The sequence below is a fragment of the Chroicocephalus ridibundus genome, chromosome 1 (assembly GCF_963924245.1).
Source record: "Chroicocephalus ridibundus chromosome 1, bChrRid1.1, whole genome shotgun sequence".
Taxonomy (NCBI): Eukaryota; Metazoa; Chordata; class Aves; order Charadriiformes; family Laridae; genus Chroicocephalus; species Chroicocephalus ridibundus.
The window spans coordinates 47,168,398-47,189,698 of record NC_086284.1 but is presented as its reverse complement, the minus strand read 5'-3'; the positions used below and the strand labels follow the sequence as shown (position 1 = coordinate 47,189,698).

General features: G+C 38.7%; 1 protein-coding gene across 1 annotated transcript; it reads right to left on the bottom strand.

The window, feature by feature from the left end:
• Window positions 1-1,095: 1,095 nt before the first annotated feature.
• Window positions 1,096-21,223, bottom strand: BORA (BORA aurora kinase A activator). Its single transcript, XM_063335523.1, has 12 exons — window positions 21,145-21,223; window positions 20,044-20,214; window positions 18,812-18,918; window positions 15,163-15,208; window positions 13,493-13,574; window positions 12,201-12,266; window positions 11,408-11,464; window positions 9,876-10,096; window positions 8,358-8,511; window positions 6,749-7,350; window positions 6,232-6,363; window positions 1,096-3,108 (listed from the first exon to the last, which is right to left on the bottom strand). Exons 2-12 carry the CDS (start codon window positions 20,197-20,199, stop codon window positions 2,923-2,925), a joined length of 1,809 nt encoding a protein of 602 aa, XP_063191593.1. The 5' UTR covers window positions 20,200-20,214; window positions 21,145-21,223; the 3' UTR covers window positions 1,096-2,922.
• Between the last annotated feature and the right edge of the window lie 78 nt (window positions 21,224-21,301).

The window sequence follows — 21,301 nt, the reverse complement described above, 5'->3', positions numbered from 1 at the left end:
AAATCATTATAAAAACGTAATAAAAAATATGCATGTTTTCATAAAATAAATAATTCCCATCTAATTGAAGGCTATAAACTAGGGTAGAAAATACAAACAGTTTATTTGGAGGGATCCTTAATTACTTCTCGCATTCACCCATTTCTGCTGTTACTCTTCCCTTACCCTTTAAGAAAATGCTTACGCAGGGTGCAAGTAAATATTTTAGTGATTGCTTTTTTTATCTGTGAATACTTTGGATGTATTACTATAAAGAATTTTAAAAAATTAATCAAATAAAATCAAATCTTAATTATACATATCATGCCGAACAGTTCAGAAAGAGATCATAATTTGGACCACCCTGCTTCTCATCTTCCTCTTTACGTTAACATTACTACTGTTTTTAGTAATCACACTTGCAAAAATAAATCCTTTGTACAGTCCGGAAATCTGAAATTCACCCTTTCAATTGATGATTGTTAAAGAGAATTAGCATGAGAAACAGAAAAGACGCAAGATCATAAATAACTTTTAGATCTCAGACAAGTTGTGTCTTGTTTTTGAGCTACAAACCTTACAAGCTGAATCCAAGAACATTTTGAAGGCCCTATTCAATAAGTTCATTTTCCAGAAGTCTAAGGTCATTCTAACAAAATTCACCCCCTAAAAGTTAGCAATTCAGTTGGTTTCCGGCTTTTAGTAGGGCACTGTTTCAAGAGCATGAAACAGCTGATTCAGGATGTTAGGTTCAATTACCGTCTAGCCGGTTACAAAAATCTTGATTAAATTGCTACGGAAGTAAAAATAATGCATGTCATGTTTGCTGGTTAGAAATCTCAAGTAAGTTTTTTCTATTGTGTTTGCAATGTGAGAACTAAAACTTTATTGCTTTATTGACCGGATAGAAGTTTCCCTTTAACTGTATTTTTCAGAAATCCTTCACTGTTGAATTGCTGAAAATATTTCCAGAACTGTGCTATTCACACACCGCGTGTGCGCAAGCCTGGGGTCTAAAGCATTGCTTTTTAATGCTACGCAATTCATTCCATACCTCCCCTTTCGAGATTTTTTTATTTTTTTTTTAAAAATCTCATCGGTTGCCTTCAAATCTAGGTCGGACCAACTCTTTCAGGCTTAGTGCCAACAGCTACTCATCAGCCACAGGCTATCGCTTTGGTACGAGCCTTTCTGTGCGTGGGGGAAACAGAACAGGCAGCAGAACTTCCATGGCGTATCCTGGGGCTGGATATCTGTGCTATGAAAGGGGCGAAAGCCTGCTTCCACTGGAGCACGTACTGGAACAGACTTTTATTTTCCGTTAATCCAACAAAGTTTACTTCGGAGCTCTACAAACCCAGAGCTCTTGAAATCTCAGTCTTTCCCTTATCTCTTCTTTCCCCTTTAGTGACCGTTATTACCGCATGGGTTCTTTTAAACAAATCCCATCAAATTTAACCAAATCTGGTTTTGATCAGGCACAGGGAGTTCTGGGTTTCCAGACTCTCCTCATTCCATTGCTTTTGCTCATGGATGGTTTTCTTGAAAGTATCAAGAGTTTGTTTATATTAATACTTTTCTCAGTAAGTGGCATGCAAAAAATTATATTTCTAAATGTTTATCTAAGTACTCGGGCAATTCCTGTAAGCAGACATAATAGTATTCGGAATTAAACATAAGAGGGAAGTAAAATTGTAATGGTTTAATAGAAGGAAGGCTGCACCATTCTCTTAATGATGTCCTGAGACCAATTAACCTTATTGCACCTTCTTACATTCCTTCAAAAGAGGACCGGAGCATCAATTTGGACACAAGTGCTCTTAGGAAACACTGGTGGAGTCGGGTGATCAACATTAGTACTAATACAATTACTAAAGTCACAACACTATCATTTAATTTTAAAGTAACCAATAGCACATCTTGCTTCAGTATATAAAGTTTTAGGAGTTGTTCAGGGGGAAGAGATTCTATTTTCCTATTAAGACGTTTCCATCACTTCTCCTTTTCCTTGATTTCTGTCAAACCAAGGAAAAAACTGATCAAAGAATTGCTAAAAGGCTTCTTCTGACCTATAGCTTACTTTATTACTAAGAGAATTAAACTTTTTTTACTTTTTTTTTTTTAATTGTGGAACAGTAGATAATTTTCATAACTGGAATGGAGTTTTCATGGCAGCTGTTCACCAGGAAAACTTAACTAAAAGGACTAGCCTGGTATTAAGCACCCATTTTTAACAGTTTGCAGTCTACTATAAATCACACGCGTATTCCAGGGACCCATTTCTGGAATACTATAGTTTTATTCTTCCCTTGTGAAAGTCAGAGAGTTTCATCACTGATACTGACAGACACTCACCCCGCTCCGGCTTCCCCGCACCCCCGGCAGTTCATTTCTGCCTAGTCTTCTTGGGACCAGTGCTAATACTCCTGAAGGTACACAACAAAACTGATGGGGGGCGGGGGGGGGAAGCAATCCAAATCGAAACTAACATTCCTTTCCTTTCTCTTTCCCTCGTGCTTTTAGGAGTTGTGTCTTAAAACGTAGGTGTTTTTGCAGTTACGTTAGCTCCTATGCAAGTTGCCTAGGTTTGCTTCCTCTGTGTAAAATATTCCTCTTGAAGCTGAAGTTAGAGCCAAACTTTCAAAACAAGCCTCCTCATGGAATCTACCCTGATCACAGACGGCACACAATTCTGAAAAAACACTATGTTTTTTCTGTACCAAGTCTAGCCGCCTTCATTCTCAAAAGATCACTTAATGATACTGATAAATCTGTTAATAAGTCCTGAACACTCCCACATTATTTATAAACTTCCTTAAAATACACGAGACAATTTATTACATTTGCATTAAAAAAAGCAAGACAGTATGTATAATCCAGGTAATTGAGGTCACCTATACAAAGATTTATTAGACAAGACAATTTAAGTTCTCCAACAGAACGCTACATACCATTTTTGTGAAATCCCTGAACTTGATTTTCGTTTTTATGTTTCCAGGTAGCAATGTTGCAAGTTGCGTTTTGACCAAATACTGTACTATGTGCTTCTGCTTTTTGGAAACAGGATTGCTTCTCTGGAGATTTTGCTCTCAGCAACTGATTGTCCTTGTGGTTTAACACTGAACACTCCTAGGTTAATACAGAAAAGTTAATTTTAAAACCATTTTCACAAAAATTCCCCAAAAGAAACAAGATCCAAACTCACTATCTGAAAATTTCAAGTTGCAATTTGTACCTTAGCCCCCCATCTCTCCCCTTCTGAAATGAAAAAGAAATGAAAGAGAGTGTCTTCTCTGCACAAATCTTTGAGACGTGCTGTCAGGAAGAACCTTCTTCCAGAGCACGCATGCTCTCAATGAGCCAGACCGGACTCTTTCAGCCCGCAACGTCCAGGCTTTTTTCTTTTCATTCTCTGCGGGTTCTCTGTTGTGAGGGTTGAATGAAGTACTTAATGCCTCCACACTTAAATCCTAATCCAAAATGCAAAATTGGTCTTAGCTGGGATCTAGCAATAGAACGACTAGCAGTGGGAGAAGGCAGCTGCAGGACACTGGTGAGTATCTAGGACAGGTTTCATATTAGACAATTAATTCTGATGAATACATTCACATGTATAATCCATGTCCAACAGGGTGACTGGGGGCAAGACCTCAGCGAAGATGGGTATTTTTAGAAGTTAAGATAAAATATCCACCTATTCTTCCATCAAGGGCATAGTTATCCTAATCTTACATGAGTAGAGTTCCAAAATTGATGTCAACCATCTGTTAAGACACCAACAATCCACTCATTACCTTGGTAGAGAAGTGGCTATTAGCACGTCCGATACAGAAATAAAGTCAGAGCCGAATGGGCTTACTTGAGTCTTTTTATAATCTGGTACTACTGGTCAGTACTGTCTCCCCTTCAGACCGTAGATGACACTTAGTAGACCACAAAGTTTGTAAGACCGTTAAGTCCATAATTACTAAGTGACAAGAGCTGATCTTTGCTCTCTCTTCCAAATAAACTACCCTTGCTTCCCATTCTCTGGAAGAAGCAGAACTCTCCCATTAGTCACGAGATTGAGAGTTTTGCTAGACAGGTATTGCCTTTTGTAGTTTCTTTTGGTTTTAAGATAGGTCATAAAAGGGCTGGTAATCAAAAGACTTGTACCCAAGAAAGCTCCCCACCAAGATGGAGAGCAGAACAACCCACCCATAATCCAGGAGGAAGCAGTCAATGATCTGCTTCTGCACCTAGACGTACATAAGTCTATGGGGCCGGATGGGATTCACCCAAGAGTACTCAGGGAGCTGGTGGGAGAGCTCACCAAGCCTCTCCCCATCATCTATCAACAGTCTTGGTCAACAGGGGAGGTACCAGATGACTGGAGGGTGGCTAATGTGATGCCCATCTACAAGAAGGGTCGGAAGGAGGATCCGGAAAACTACAGGCCTGTCAGCCTGACCTCGGTACCAGGAAAGATCATGGAGAGGATCATCTTGAGTGAGCTCTCACGGCAAGTGCAGGGCAGCCAAGGGATCAGGGCCAGCCAGCATGGGTTTAAGAAAGGGAGGTCCTGCTTAACCAACCTCATCTCTTTCTATGACCATGTGACCCACCTTCTGGATGCGGGGAAGGCTGTGGACGTTGTCTATCTGGACTTTGGGAAGGCTTTTGACACCGTCCCCTGCAGCATTCTCCTGGAGAAGCTGGCGAATCATGGCATAGACAAGTGTACTTTTTGCTGGGTTAAAAACTGGCTGGATGGCCGTGCCCAGAGACTTGTGATTAATGGGGTGAAATCCTCTTGGCGGCCGGTCACCAGTGGTGTCCCTCAGGGCTCAGTTTTGTGGCCAGTTTTGTTTAATATCTTTATCAATGATCTGGATGAGGGGATTGAGTGCACCCTCAGTAAGTTTGCAGACGACACCAAGCTAGGTGGGAGTGTTGATCTGCTTGAGGGTAGGAAGGCTCTACAGAGGGACCTGGACAGGCTGGATCGATGGGCCAAGGCCAACTGTATGAGGTTTAATAAGGCCAAGTGCTGGGTCCTGCATTTCGGTCACAACAACCCCAAGCAACGCTACAGGCTTGGGGAAGAGTGGCTGGAAAGCTGCCCAGCAGAAAAGGACCTGGGGGTGCTGGTGGACGGCCAGCTTAACAGGAGCCAGCAGTGTGCCCAGGTGGCCAAGAAGGCCAACAGCACTCTGGCTTGTATGAGAAATAGCGTGGCCAGCAGGAGCAGGGAAGTGATGGTGCCTCTGTACTCGGCACTGGTGAGGCCTCACCTCGAGTGCTGTGTTCAGTTCTGGGCCCCTCTGTACAAGAGGGACATTGAGGTGCTGGAGCGTGTCCAGAGGAGAGCTACCAGGCTGGTGAGGGGTCTGGAGACCAGGTCATATGAGGAGAGGCTGAGGGAGCTGGGCATGTTCAGCTTGGAGAAGAGGAGGCTGAGGGGAGACCTCATTGCCCTCTACAACTACCTGAAAGGAGGTTGGAGAGAGGTGGGTGTTGGCCTCTTCTCCCAAGTGAATAATGACAGGAGCAGAGGAAATGGCCTGAAGTTGCGGCAGGGGAGGTTTAGGTTAGATATTAGGAAGAATTACTTTACTGAAAGAGTGGTCAGGCACTGGAACAGCCTGCCCAGGGAGGTGGTTGAGTCACCATCCCTAGAGGTGTTTAAGAAACATGTAGATTTGGCACTTCAGGGCATGCTCTAATGGCAGGGATTGTAGGGGGTTTGTGTGTGTATATGATTGGACTCGATCTCAAAGGTCCTTTCCAACTATGAAGGCTCTATGATTCTATGAAGTCAGCATGCCAGGTATGGTCCAGAAAACTTGAGGTTAGTTTATGAAAAGAAGTGGCAGACAATCTTTCCAAAAAAAAGTGCTTCTCCACAGGCACACACTGAAAAACTTAGCGATAAAAAAAGGAGCAAGAACAACAGAAACAAGAAAAAGAGACAGACTACAACACACCAGAAGCCATGAGCGGCCTCACAATTACCTTTTACACATATACTTGTTTCCTCTGAAACTACCTTTGGCTTTGTCATAGAACACATTAATTTTATTCTCATCTTACAATAATTGTCCTGCATTTAGTCCTTGTTTTCAACATAATGCTTGAAACGATGCTACATTAACATGCTTTCTATTATCACCTGATGGTCTCTCCCCTCAGGCTCCCTGAAAGTGAATAAAATAGGGAATGGATGCTTTGGATGGGAAGCCTATCACTTTGGTATCACAGTTTAACTCCTACCTTTGTTCTAAGAAGCTGAGATTTATTCTGAAACACGTTAGTATTCACATCATTTTCTCTGCAATTGGTTTCAGCCCCTGCAGTATCCATAATGCTGCTTCCACAAGTCTGTGTATTATAACCACTGTCCACCTGAAATCAAGAAGCAGGGCTTTAAAAATGTGCTGCAATTTATCGCCAATAAACCCCTCAGATTCTCATACCTGATACGATTTGTATTTAGCAGAACTTCATCCAACAAACCAACTACCACCAGTGAATAACAAAAGCAAATGGTAAATGGGTCTGTCAGTTCGCATTAAGCTAAAAGTTACGTAGTAACATAAAAATAATTGATAATTGCTATGCTAACTCCACTGAGAGAGGAAAAAGGGGATGGGGGGAGGAATAAAAGTCACAATACCACCTGCATGCCACATCCAATAAGAGAAAATAGACAATTACTTCCAGAACGGTACACATATTAAAAGTAAGTATGTCAAGCTCCATTCTACAGAGAAGCAAAAAAAGATTTTACCTGAATACTACTGTTGTCACAAGGAATTGCGCTGCTTTCTGCAAGAGGTGACATGCACATGCGAGAGCTTTCAATACTGAAAGTAATCCCCGTCATAAAGCTGGTCATTGGTGCGTTGCTATTGCCAATTGTTTCTTTTATCCAAGTGTTTTCCTCTGACACTTCAGCTGCATCAGCCATATCTACAGTATTATTTTCCTTTGAGCCTTCTATATCCTGAAAGGATGACAGCCTTTGATGACAAGCTTCTGAGTGATCTGGTGCAATAGACACAGTCGCTACCACGAGATGTGTACCATGTGCGAAAGTGTCACCGTCTGGCTGACGTAAGTTTATTCTACTATCCATTTCTGTGAAGCGAGCTTCTGCTGGAGAAGCATTTTCCTTGTCTTCCTCATCCTCACCACGATTCTCAACTGCAATTGGTATTCTAATGACAGAAGTCTGATACTGGGCAGTTCCTCTACAAGCTCCAAGCCTCATAGGAGAACAATTTTTAATTGGAGAACAACCATCTATGTAAGGGCTTCTTGTACTTGGAGGTGTCATTCTATTTGAGGCAGAAGGAATATCTGGAGAGCGAAATGTAAATTTTCTTTGGTCTGTGAAAAACAAAGTTATTCTATCAGATATCAGGTGGAGTTACAGTCATCATTCCCAAAGCCCTACACTCCTTTGAATAATTACAGCCAACTACATAGTATTTTACTGACCACGGTCCGCAGCTCCAAAGCCTTCTTAAAAACACAAAACAAAAAACCAACCAACGAAAAAAACCCCACCAAAACCCAAACCAACCACACTTGTAAACTATCATGGTACAGGCAAGATTTTATCACATTTTTACCACCAAACTTGTTTCCTAAGACATGGTTTGATGTACATTTTCAATGTCAATACTACACAGTGTTCAAAGGAAAGTATGCGAAAGCTGGTTCTGTGGCTGTTTTCCAAACAAATATCAATACACATATTCTATAGGCGTTTAAAACATTTGGGGCAGCAATGAAGTTTTCAAGAAAAACAAATAAGTGAAAAAACACCTACGCAATCTCCACATACAATGGTGCTGAAACACCACAAAGTTCACGAGAGCAAAATTACATATAAACACGGCATTAAGTCTTACCAGGTAGTGGATGAAACATGAAATACTGACATTTTCTAGAGCAACAAGGACACAAAATGTTGCCGATATCTTCACTAGTCAGTTTCAATTAAAATAAACTTCACCATCACGTGATTTGAAAACTCAAGCCAACTGGAATTGTGACTTGGTTTAGTTCAGGCATATGGCTTTAATCCCCCTCCTCATACTACGTTAATCCTTTAATTTTTATTTTTTTTTTCATTCCTATTAGGTCTCAGTTCCTCCTTGTAGAATATTTTCCCTAGTTGATTGTTTGCAAGCAGATACTTCAGTGTTTCATATCATTAAGATATTTCACTGCTGAACAATAAATGTGTCATACAAGAGGAGACTGCTGGTCTGCCAAGCACAGTAACTTGTCTCCAAACAGAAACAAGTTCCAGGAAGAATGCAGCAGTTTTTAGAAAAAAAAAACATATAAATCAAGAAAAATTTAATACAAATACAATTAACCCATACCTGAGAGCGGTGTCTTCCTTATGTGAAAAGCAATTGGTGAAAAAGTAGGAGAACCATTATGTGCAGGAGACCCCTCTGGAAACGTGGGACTGGTTATACTTCCCAGACTATAAGCCCTTGCTCCTCCCTGAATAGGACTTGATGAAAACTGACCCTTCAGTTAAAATAGAATAAAAAAAAAATTAGAAAGAAAATTTAAAAGGTAGCATATTTTCATAATGTGAACTTTGATGAATACGTATATATAAAAAGCGTTCTAACTAAAAAGCTTACGATGGCAGCACTGAGGAAAACCAATCCTGTACAATGACAATTTCTATCATTAGTTTAGTTTAAATATTCCAATTGCAGCTCTTCACTTGGACTTTACACCTCCAGGTAGGAAAAGAGCAATGGACTCAAACTGTCATATAATACCAACTAAGACTATAATATCTGCTATATTTAAGAACTACGAGAAGCCTAAACAGAGAGTTAATGCTATCTGTGTATATAGTCAAGTATTTCATCTCAATTTCATACTCATACCAAGGCAGATGAAAGCCAGCCACTATTTATATTTTCATAGAATCCATATTATCTGAATTATTTAACTTGGCAGCAGACAAAATACTTTTCCTTAAGAAAAGAGAATAGCGGTTGTGATCTTGTTTAAGAGTATGGTGCAAAAAGAAAAGTCACTTCTAGCAGTATAAATATGTCGTAGAAATTCTTTACTAGGTTACCATAGCAAAGACTTTTTTTTTTTTTTTTACGACACACTCCTGCTGGGGTAGCGTTTTTCCATGCACTTCAGCCATCAAACAGACATAACCATACCACCTAACCCAGTTTAGCTGTGCTATGTCCACCTGGGAATAAGATTCACCTTGCTTAATACAAAAAACAGACATTATGTTCTGTGTTCTCATACATGTCTGTTCATCTGAAATCTCTATTCAACGGAAAAGAAAGAAGCATGTTTAGCACTGCATTCGAAGATCCACAAGTCATTTTTTCCACCATAAATGAGTTTAGCAGCTATAAGGGAAATAATTGTATCACCTGTTCATATCAACTAGTACTTTAGACAGCAGTTCATGGATTTAAAGAGGATGGATTTTTGTATACGTTTTTTATGGAAAAAAAAAATGGTTTCGACATGTTTTCACCAAGTCTTGCAAAGGTATCAATTCCTACTTCCTTTCCATAACATAAAAGTAAAGCATAATTCCTTCCATACAAAATAATAGTACAACATAATAATTTGATATAATAAAAAGTCAGTAATGTGTTCTTTCAAGACTTTTTTTTGTTAATTTTTTTTTCTGAATTTGGAATTTTTAAAAAAAAAAAAACCAAACAAACCAGCCCTTTGGTCTAATACCTACTGCCTCACAAAGCAGTTATAGCTTATTAAAAAACATGGTTGTTCATCTTGTGAAAGTTAAAACACATAATCGGTACAGCCTGCTCTAAGAGCTACACTTCTGCCAGGTTAAGTCACATCCCATCCAGCCCCGAAAACTGGCTACTTACTGAACTAGATGTCTCCAGAGGGCTTCTGCACCGGACTGGAGATATGTCTATTGAACAAAGCACTCCAAGTGCACTCCCGCTACTGCATGGGCTATGCAGAGAAGGGGACAAACACTCAGATACGCTTCCATTTTCTTCTAAAAACAGCTTTCTTCTGAGTGATGAAGAACTGAGATTTTCCTGAGACTGATCTGCAAATTCATCAGGTCTAAAATATTCACCTAGACACGTGGGGGAGAGGTCATTTCCAATAAGAATGCAAGAAAAAAAATAGTATCTTCCACTACAGAGACATATATATCTAATTTAAAACATTTAATCCAATTTACCAATACAGCAAGCAATTAATCTAATTTAGGCACCTATCCCAAAGGATCACTTGTTATCATTACAAAAATGATAATATTTAATACTTTATGATAATGATAGCCTTTAATACTAAAGTCTGCATTTTCAAAAAAAAATATAAACATTGGCTAGCATCTACTTACTGGCCTTTTCCCAAAATCATATTATTCTTCAGATCCGAGTTGTGAAATAGGGTTTATTATACTACCAAAGCAAAACCCAGACCTTTTTTCAGGTCTCCCATATGCTTTGATGCTCATTGTTGATACATCCAAAGGCAAACCAGCTTCAACTCTTAAGTCAAAACAGTTAGCACTTTACAGTAGCAAGGCATACAGATGTTAACAGAGACCCATTAAAATACGCTGAGATTATTTTAGTTTTTTGTTTCTCGCTCTATTCTAATTGGATATTCCTTGTAGAAGAAATTGTCATGAATTTACAAATTACACATTGATGGAAGCATTTGTTAAAATGAAACACAAAAGCAATGAATGTGGTTCTGTTTTTCTGTTTTAATTTTGATGGCCCACAGTCAAGGTTGTGAACTTCAATATCAGGATAGGCGGATGGAACCAAACACCTCTGAGCTGGCTTATACCCACTATTCCCACGTATGAGCTGTAAGAACAGGCCTTTCCAGCCCCCCTGCCTGAGAAGTTCGCAGCAGTTGCTTGATATAGCAGTTACAATCAGTTAATTTGGACTCTTGCTGTCATCATCGCTTTTCTGCCACCACACAATTTCTAGTCACCACCATGGCTCCAGTTAAATTAAAGGCACAGAATTACAGCATAGCTTTGCTCAAGGCAAGGTTGAACTACAAGCCACATGGCCAGCAATCTGTAAGTCAAAAACAGCTCTGCTAAGTTAAATAACTGCTCTATTGGGGGGGGGGGGGGGGGCAGGGGGTGTCTTCTGCTTACTACTTTTTATGCATTCAGAACAATTTCCAATGGTCCTCCATATCCCTCCTTTTTTATCTTTATCTCTGCACTCAAATCATATAATTTTAAGTCAGATGACCTATGCAACATGCAATAACTGTCTATTTTAGAACACATACTTAAAACTTTCATTCCTACATTAGGTTTTCAACATTTCATAGGACAAAAATACCCAGCAAACAATACAAGTTTTCTATTTAGACATTTATAATTAAATTTAGATATTACACGACATACCTAGTATTTTCTCTAAATTAAAATCCACTGGCAAAGACAGTACTGTCTGACAAGCAGCTGCAATGAATAAAACCAACAAAATTAGCTTACGGTGACCTTTTACTAAAACTATAGAAACAAAAATTCACTTTCAAATTGCACTGTAACTGAGCTATTTAAGTTACAGCTGCAATAAGGAAAAGTGTTAATTAAAGCTAGGATTCTGATTTGACGACACTATAAGCAGCACGCTCAGGCCTACAGATAAAAAAAAAACAAGGCTTGTAACATAAAAGCCTCTAGAGAGGCATTCTTAACTGAGGAGAAAGGTCTCTGAAAAAGGAAAGATTCAAAAGGAAATGGGAGAAGGATTATCAAAACGCCCTGGGGGAAAACACTACCTATTTATCTAAAATGAAATAGTTTAAAAGATTTCTTAAGATTTCTGCTATTTATTTCGCACAGGAAATAATCAAGATTCTCTACCCCAAAACAATCCAACACATTAAAGGTTTCTTGAAACTGTAATTTACCCATAAACCTGAGGCTTATATGCACTTTTTAATTCAGAAAAAGTGCATACATTGAGTTGGAAAAAATGCACTCTACTTCAATTTCTACCTCAGAAAAGCATATAATAGAATTAAATGAGAAATGAACATTAAAATTAATAGTACCATACAGGTAAAGAAAAATATTTTCTACAGGAATATTAACAAAACAATCATTCCCTTTTGAAATTAAATAGCCATTTAAAAATGGGTTATTTTGCTTCAGAGAAAGCCTGTAGTTTTAGACAGTGCCTTTTACCCACCATTGCTTTTCCCAGGCTGCAAAGTAAGCTGTCTTCCAATTGGAGAAATGTTATTTAGATCTATGGCTGTAAAACAGATAAGAACTTAAATTTAAAGCATGCATTGCATTTAGAGTTTTGAAACCTAGCAACGGTAAGTTAGAATATTTATTACAAGTAAACAAAATTTTTGCATCAAAATTGGGAAAAGATTAGAAAGGAGTACTGAAGAAAGGTTACTATTATAGCTGGTTAAGAGAATTTCAGCACCTTTCTATTCAAAAAACCTCAGTGAAGTAGGATCAACTCTTCACCCAAATCTTTGTCTCCTGCAGCCTCCTCTATATTACAGGGATTTAAAACAAACTCAGTTTATGCTTAGCCAAACAGGCCGTGTTTAAATAAAACACATCTCCAGAAAATCACGGAGTCTGGACTTGAAGACAAAGATGAAGAATCTACCACTCCACCCATTTTATACAGCCAAGGAACACATCGGACCATTTTCTTCCACCACTCACTTTCCCAGGTCTAGGATCATGGCTTAAGTTCTCTGCCCAAGAAGTAGCAACTTTACAACTGACAATTAAAAATACACTATCCACAAGCTACATCTCCTTGATAAAAAATGTTCCAAATCTTGCAAAAATCCCCAAACACTTATTTAAGAATTTCCTACCAAACAATACTGAATGCAAGCTATACTTTATAGCTGACATTCGTCCAGCTTGTAATCGATTTACCATGTATTCTGTTGGTTATATGTAAACTGTAGTAACAGCAGCATTAATAATAAGATCTAGTAATGGCGCAAACGAAATAAACTTAGAAAACCCACAACCCTAGGTACAAGGACAGCAAGCTAGCAGGACACTAGGAGAACAACAGGAATTTATGTAGCAAGTAAGGGTAGAAAAATACGGAACTCAGTTTCCCATATACTTCTATTGGCGGGAAAGTAGTCAGACGTGCAGATAGGAGAAGACGAGAGCAAAGTAGAAGACTTGGCTATTACTAGTATTAACACAGCAAAGTTGTGTGTGTAAATTAAACTGGTTGAAGACAGGTTACGAAAGGAAAAAGATTTAAGAACAGAAACCAAAAATAACAAAAAAGAAAATACAATGGAAGATCCTGGATTAATGTATGATTTTTAAGCAAAGAAAGCACTTGGAAAGAACAGTGAAAAATCTATCAGTTGTGCCATCTTTTATCATTGGCTCTAAACATTTAAATTGAGGTTGAAAAAGATTGTGCTTGATAATTTCTCCAAAAGCTAGATAATTTATGGTGAAGACACAAAAGCAACTTACATTTAGTTGAATTGAACTGAGAAACTTGCTTGCCTTCATGTTCAGTCCAAGGAGAAGGAACTATGAGTCTTTTTGTGAAAAACTAGAGCAGAATATAAAAAAACCATTTTAGCACTTTTAAAAATTGGAGACTGTCGACTTACATTTAGATTAGTACCCTGAACAAGCAAAATTTAAGTCATACCTTTTGCTACTCACAGATCTATATTTTAACTCTTCCTTCCCCAAACCATATAAAGATAGTTATCCCTTATACCCAAAATATATTTCATTATTTCAGGCCCAGAGAGGTTAAAGAAAAAACAATTTTATTTGAAGAAGACCCTGTGTTCTTTATGACACATGCCACCTCAGATCTTCCAAGTCTCCAGAGTGAAAATTGTAGAAAAGTTTCATTTAACACTAATTACTCATTTAAAAATTTGAATTGTTTCTACCATACTTATTGCATAGTATTTTAACATAATTCTTTTCAAATTTTTAGCTTGTTAAATTGTTCTAGTTTGACGATTGAGCTATTTTGCATAAGTGCTGAAGAGACACTGCAGTAGCAGTAAAAGAAGTGAACAACCAAGATTTTTTGACAATATTATTAGTGTATTTGGATAAACTGGTGAGCAGTGAAACATTTTGAGTACTGGTATTTCAGTCTTTTTCTTTGAACCAAAAACTATATCTACTGTCAGAGCTGCACTCTAGAACACCCTGATGATAAGGAGATGAACACTATTACACAGCTTCAAGAAGTAAGTAGCAAACCCTATTCTCGCAATAAAAGCAAGACTCAAAGCAAATGAAAACAACTCAGCTTGAAACACCGAAATATTAAAGGCATAATTTTTATCAGAGATGTGGTTTCAAGCTGTTCAGCATCATAATCCATTAGTTTATGCCTCACAAAGAAGAAACATCCTTTTAATGCAGATTTAGAACACCAGAGTATCTTAGCTGCGGGTCAGCTACATAGCACCTTTATGGAATCATAACACGTATTTTTTGTTTATAGAGACAGAAACTGATAACAGCATGATACAATACAAAAAGGTCAACACCACTAAGGAAAGACTTGCCCATCAGAGCCTTATTTTATTTTATGTTTTTAAATTGAAATTGAAATAACATTGCAGATTTCTACAGTGAAGATTTGAAACACTTTACTTTTCCTTCTCTGCCAGACAAATGTATAGTAAAAAATAAAATAAAAAATGGAAGAATTACAAGCTACGAGAATAAAGTCCTGCCTTCAACTAAGCAGACCAAAACAAAAAAATCACCAAGGTTCTGCTATCTTTTAAAAAAATACAATAAAAGAAACTAAGCTACCCAACACAAACAGTTAGTGTAAAACCCAAAATACCCAATCATTATTTTTAACCTTAAATTAACTATTTATAAGAGTTATCTTACAGCTACAGTTCCACTAGCCAACCAACATGAAAGAAACAAAATCTGCTGTTTTGACTTACAAGCATGTGAAAAAAGATGTGAAGAAAAAGGCCATGTGAATTCCAACTGCAACCGGAAGGTATGAGGACACAAAATTACTTTCTTACTGACCAGTAAAATATAGTCGGCTTTTGGGTTTTGAAATCCTATAATACATGTGGATCTTTTTTGTAGGTATGTAGCTAAAACAAATCAATACTTGATGGCATAGAAAGTTTTATTACCTCCTCAATGGCTTGTTGCCTTCTGTCTTCTGTCTCCTTATCAATCCTAAGTAACAAATGAAAAACTCAATTATCAAAACCATCACATAATTGGAAAAAAAAAAAAGTGAAGTCCAGCCATGTAATCTTTTACAGATGCTTAAGAGAAACATTATAAATGAAATTGCACTAACCCTACATCTTATTATGTTTTTATTATTATGTGCAATACTCTCGTACTACAGATTTAGAAATATAAATGTACTCAGTTTTTTCAGTTCATTTGAAAAAGATCTGTACCAATTATAAGTACATATTTGCAAATCTTCTATTTACTCCTTGTATCAGCAAGTATTTTTATCTGGATGAAAACTCAATCATAACTGATCTTCCAAAATAATCCATTTAGTTATGTCGAACTTGTCACATGAATAGATTTTACTATTAAAGTTGCCATGAGATTAAGCTTACAAAGAATCTCACTACAAAATCAAGCAAAATAAAAAACAGAGCTGTAAGGAACAAAAGGGCAACAAAAGTTACTTGTAAAGTGTATTCTCAAATTCCTGACACAGCCTACTTTCCCAGCACAGAGTTCCCCCTTTCAAATAGCTAGTCTGACATATTTTCTTCATTGCATCTACAGGATGCAATATCGTATTTCAGTTTGAATCAGTTAACACATTCCCTTACGCAGCTTTTAACCTAGTTAAAAAAAAAAATCGTTACTTCAGCCATTTTCAAATGATGTATGAGGTTCTACGTTTATACTTCAAGTCTCACTTTCAGTTACTACTATGTCATCTATAAGCTTCAAAAAATTTACAATGAATATTCATCATTGTCTTAGCTTTCATACACAGTTAGTATACCTGAATTACCTTTGAATAATTTTAGAAATCGGGTAACATATAATTAGCTACACAAACACTTATAGATGTACCTAACACATACATAAACTTTCCCTCCCAGCCCTCTTTCTTTGATGCTAATCAGACTTTTAATAGACCTGCAATACTTGGACATGCCATCTTCAACGATGTCTGCCCAGATGATGCTAAAATGACAGTTCTATGAAGACACTTGCACAAAATTCAGTTATTGTACCAAAAAAAAATAAGCATACAATCACTGTATATTTTACGTAGTGGATCACGAGCAATAAGCATGTTTACAAGCCAGATTCCAAAGGAGAAACAGGAACTGGGAAAACAGCTCCCACTAAAAGTGCAAATTAGTGAAGAAGGGATGTTTTTTCTTTAGTGCATAACTCCCGGAAAATAGCAAAGTAAAAACATCATATGTATTTAACAAGAATAAAAACAAGCCAGTCTTGTATGCAACTTCAAGCAATAGAGCACTTGCAACTGTGACACACAGTATGCAAGATGCAGTACAGACTTTGATAATACTTAACATATAATAGCATAGCATCCAATTTAGAAACATTGAATTTCTACCAGTAGAAATAAAAAAGGAAAAAAGTTTATGGACAAGACAGTATCACCATGTCTGCTCAATTACTGACAGGCTATTTTTCATTGACAGTCTGCCGGAAAAAAGTTCTCCTTATCGTTTTATAAACAGAGCAATAAACACACAGCACATAAGATGATGCCCAGTTTATGGAAACAGTAATACTGCACAAAATCAAGTCTACATGTGATACACACTTAGACTTCACAAAGTGCTCACAAGCTTTTACGCTGTGCTGCTACCCAAACTGTTTTCACTACATAATGGAGAATTAACAGCTTGAAATATTTATACACCACATTTATTATGCTTGTGGTTCTTTGCAAGTAATTCAGAAAATGACTTGTTAAGAAAAGCACTATTAAAATGGAGTATATAGTTTGTGTAACATTATGCGTGGCCTTCAAAAACTCAATAATTCTATCAGGAACTTTTAATGTCAAGAGCTGTATTTATGGCACTTTAGTTTCTACAAAGCAGTGTTTATGAAATGTAAATTAAAATCAATTGCCATACAAAATCTTAATCACATACAGTTTGCAGCCACCCGAAATAGCCACCTCAGTCTGTACAACACTGAAACATGTAAGCCTGGACACAACAAATCTACATACAGACAGACTAGCCTCTTTCTAGTCATATCAGATGATTTAAAAAAAAAAGTCACAGGGGGTATGAAACAGTGGAACAGACTGGAAGGACCCACCAAGACAACACGTTTGTATCTATAGGCTATACCGCTAATCATCATTGGAATTGTCAGCCAAGCCATCTAAATTAAAGCGCATGTGTGTCCTAATAGGCTTCCAGAAACAATGTAATCAACTCCCTAAAAACATAAGGCTTTATAACGTTACAAAAATCATTAGAATCTGAAACCTACTGGCTGCTAGAGGAGGGCCAGGAAACAAACAGAGGTTAAGAAAAATAGTATTGACATTAAGGCATGGCGATTCACAGATACAGCTGAGGAGTTACATTTTTTTCTACACCTCTGCTATAGCAAGAAATTCATATTCCTGCTTATACATCTTCCTTTCAAAAAAAAAAAAAAAAAAAGTAGGTTCATCCAGACACTAAGAACAATAGGTCTAACTCATAGTAGTTTTTATGATGAGGATGGTTTAACACTGGCACAGGCTGCCCAGAGAGGTTGTAGATGTCCCATCCCAGGAAACATTCAAGGTCAGGCTGGATGGGGCCCTGAGCAACCTATCTAGTTGAAGATGTCCCTGCTCATTGCAGGGTGGTTGGACTAGATGACCCTTAAAGGTCCCTTCCAACCCAAACCATTCTGTGAATAGTCAGAGGACTCTTGCCCTAAACAGCCCTCTATCTGTTTCATTTCAGTAACAGGACTTGGACATCCTATAGGCATAACCAGGATGGAGGACTGTTTTATTATTTTGTTACTGCGGTGCTCTATGCCATGAGGTGCAATTCTTCGTGCAAGTTCGTATCTGAGAAACATATGGGAGTGTCTACTACAGGATTGACCATCGTGGCATTCTCTTGACCACCTTCACTTGGTGTTGTTCTGTACTATCAGTGTTTAAGACTGTCCCTCAAGATGAGCTGTGAATACCAAGCCTGTTTTACTTACTCATTTGTTTTCTCCATAGAAGTCATTTTCAGAGAAAGGAAAAAGTTGAGATCAAGATCCCCAAATTATTTGAAGTACCTAGCCATCTCTCTCTCCTCAAAGATGGCAAGCTTATTGGTCATCCATCCTTCACATTAAGTCAAATCTATACCTTTCAAAAAGGGTACTGGCTTACCTAGCTAGCTTTTCCAGCTCTGCCCTTCTGCAGGAGTCCCAAAGACCAAACAAGCCTACACTTCATAGGTCTCAGTATGGAACACTCTGAGAAGATAAACTGTGTTGTGACAAGGAGCAGGGGAAGCAGCTTGGTAACAATCACTGGCAAGACATTTACTTGCTTCCGTTGACTGCTTTTATCTGGCTGTCTTCCAAACCGCAGTCAGAGTGAATCAGCAGCTCTTAACATTAAAGAAGAGCGACACAGAGGCAGCCTCATCTAAATATTACATCCACATCAGGGACACATAAAACTCTACGGTAAAAGATTTGAATAAAAAGCCTTTAATGCCGTATTGAAATGCCAATATAGCAGAAGAACAGTGTTCTAGTATTCAAGCTAAGTTAACTGCATAAAAACAGATGGTAAGTTACCTAGCATGACTCAAATACATGGCTTGGCGTCGAACATCTTCCGAGTCAATTTCCACAGGATTTATTAGAGCAAGCTGATCAATAGACCATCTAAATTTTCCTGGTGTCTAAAAAAAGAAATGGACATCTTAATGCTTGCTAGTCTAAAAAGATACAAATAAAACCACAGGACAAATCTCAGTGGAACAATGCAATCATAACTTCCATATAGTTTCTGTCAAAGACAATCAAAAGAGTTTCTATTTAAGTGATCTAATTAAAAAAATGAGTAAGTCAATCAGACTTCTTTATCATGGTAGTGGTATTACAACAATTACAAGATAAAGTGGAAGGTTATAGCTAATATTTACAAACTGAGGTGTCAATTTATTCTCAATTTCTGAGTACAGATCTACAGAAGACATAGAACTTAGATAAAATGTAGTTGCTTTTTGATTGCCATAATCAAAATTGCAGTTCCATGAAACCCCAGTGTCTGTATCTAATACAAGTTATCCAAATAACAGAGCAGGCTTTCTTGCACCTCACACTTCCAAGAAGACTTAGGAGTTGCAACTCCACACACATCCCGCAGTCTCCCTCATAACGCCACGCATAGTTCACAAGAAAATCCAATTCAGATGTAAAGCAGCTTCACCCCTTTATTTAACAATTAATTACAAAATACTGATCAAGTATCCGTTTAAAAAATTACCTACCAAATGAGTCTCTTTACTTTCATTAGCAAAGCATCATCTCTGCTTATCAGATAATAATTCCAACTGCAAACCAGAAGGGAATTTGCAACTAAAAAAAGTTATATATACATAAATCATTACCTCGATTCTGTGAATATGCAAACAGCTCATAACAGATGTGCAATTAAGTTTTACTTGCATCCAGCCTGCTTAGCATGTAAGTAGGAAGTGGGTTTTTTCCACTTAAAGTGGGACAAGAGCACCACATCCAACAATTGTCCTTTACCTTTTTTCAGCTGTTTTGGCACTTACGAAGTAGGTGCTAATCTATTGATACACCTAATAGCTAAAGAAAAAAAAATAATCAGGAAAGTAGGAAGTGACAATGTTAGTACTAAAGGCAGCATACTCCTGTAATCAGAACCACCAAATGCCACCAAAATCCTTTGGCTTAGTATATACATCAAAGTACGCTAAATGGAATACACTTTTTAATGCATTTCAACATATTAACACTACATCTGTATAGTTACACAACTGAAGACCAGATCTTACAGATGAGGATTTTGTTGATTTAAAGACTGAAGGACTGGAGACAATCTGCTCCTGAAGAGTATAATAATCACTGGGACTTTCAAAAGGATTCAGGATTGTGACTCGTCCTGGAGTTTCTGGTGTTATCTGCATTTTAGCTTCTTTGGTATCATCCATAACACTAAGCTATACCTGTAAAAGAAAGAGGGAGGGGGGAAAAATGAAGGAAAAAAAAAATCAAGTTAGAATTTTGACTTTTTAAGGGTCATCCTGAAGGTTTTGGGAAGAGATGATCAATCGTTTTCAAGAAGTGAGAAGCAAAGTAAAAGAACCGTAGTTTTGGCTTTGTTGTTTGGCTTACTGACATGCAAAGAGCTGATAAACGAAGCTGATATGGATGAAAACTAGAAAGAATTAGAACCTATGAAAACAAAACAAGAAAGGACATCAGACAGGAGATTTTAAAAGAAAAAAATAAAACAAACAAAAACAGGGGGAAAAAAAAACAGAAAAAAACCAACAAAATGGCGATGAAGCCAAATATATTCCTGAAGGATAGCTCAAATACCAAACGCTTGAAACTCCCTCAAGGGCTTCAGAAATCAAGAGACGTTACCGGAGTGTGAGTACCACAGGGACCATCTCCCCGGGTGCCGCGGACAGAGCGGGAAACGAGGGGCCACGACGGCGAGGGGGCTGCCGGCAAGCCTGCCGTCGTACACACCGGACAACCCCAGAAGCTTCTGGTTGCCCGCAGCCCCCTGCCTTCCCCGGGCGGCGGGAAGCAGCCGTGCCGGCCGCTGAGGAAACCACGGTGCTGCGCCCCTCCCCCAACGGGCCGAGGCCAGCCACAGCCCCCGAGGGGCTCCGGGAGGCGCCACCACTCCCTCACACAACGGAAAGAGGGGAGAAGGGCCGGTGGGCCTGCTGTCTCCCGCTCAGGCCGCGTCCCGGAGGCTCCCTCACTTAAGGCGGCGAAAGAGACCCGAATCCCGGGGAGATGCCCCCGGCTCAGTGTCCGTCCCCCTCCCACAGGGGCAGCCCCTTCTCCCTCTTCCCCCAGGGCGGTATCACCCAGCCGCTCTCCCGGCGCGAAGAGGCCGAGGCCGGCGCAGCAGCTACCTGCCGCCGTTACCGGGCCGCCGCTGCCGGGGCGCCCGCTCATGCTCCCCTCAGATCACAGCTCCCGCCTCCGCCGCTCCGGGCGGCTCTTTAACTAGCCCCGCCCCATTCCCGGGCTCTGCCCAATCACCCCGCTCAGTCTCCGGTGACAGGCCAA

What these genes read in the sequence shown, in the direction of transcription:
- BORA (XM_063335523.1), bottom strand. Translation starts at nt 20,199, where the DNA reads ATGGATGATACCAAAGAAGCTAAAATGCAGATAACACCAGAAACTCCA. An exon ending in ATGTATTTGAGTCATGCTAG is followed by an intron (nt 15,209 to 18,811) that starts GTAACTTACCAT and finishes TTTGTTACTTAG; the next exon opens with GATTGATAAGGAGACAGAAG. An exon ending in AAGGAAGACACCGCTCTCAG is followed by an intron (nt 7,351 to 8,357) that starts GTATGGGTTAAT and finishes TGTTTTTCACAG; the next exon opens with ACCAAAGAAAATTTACATTT.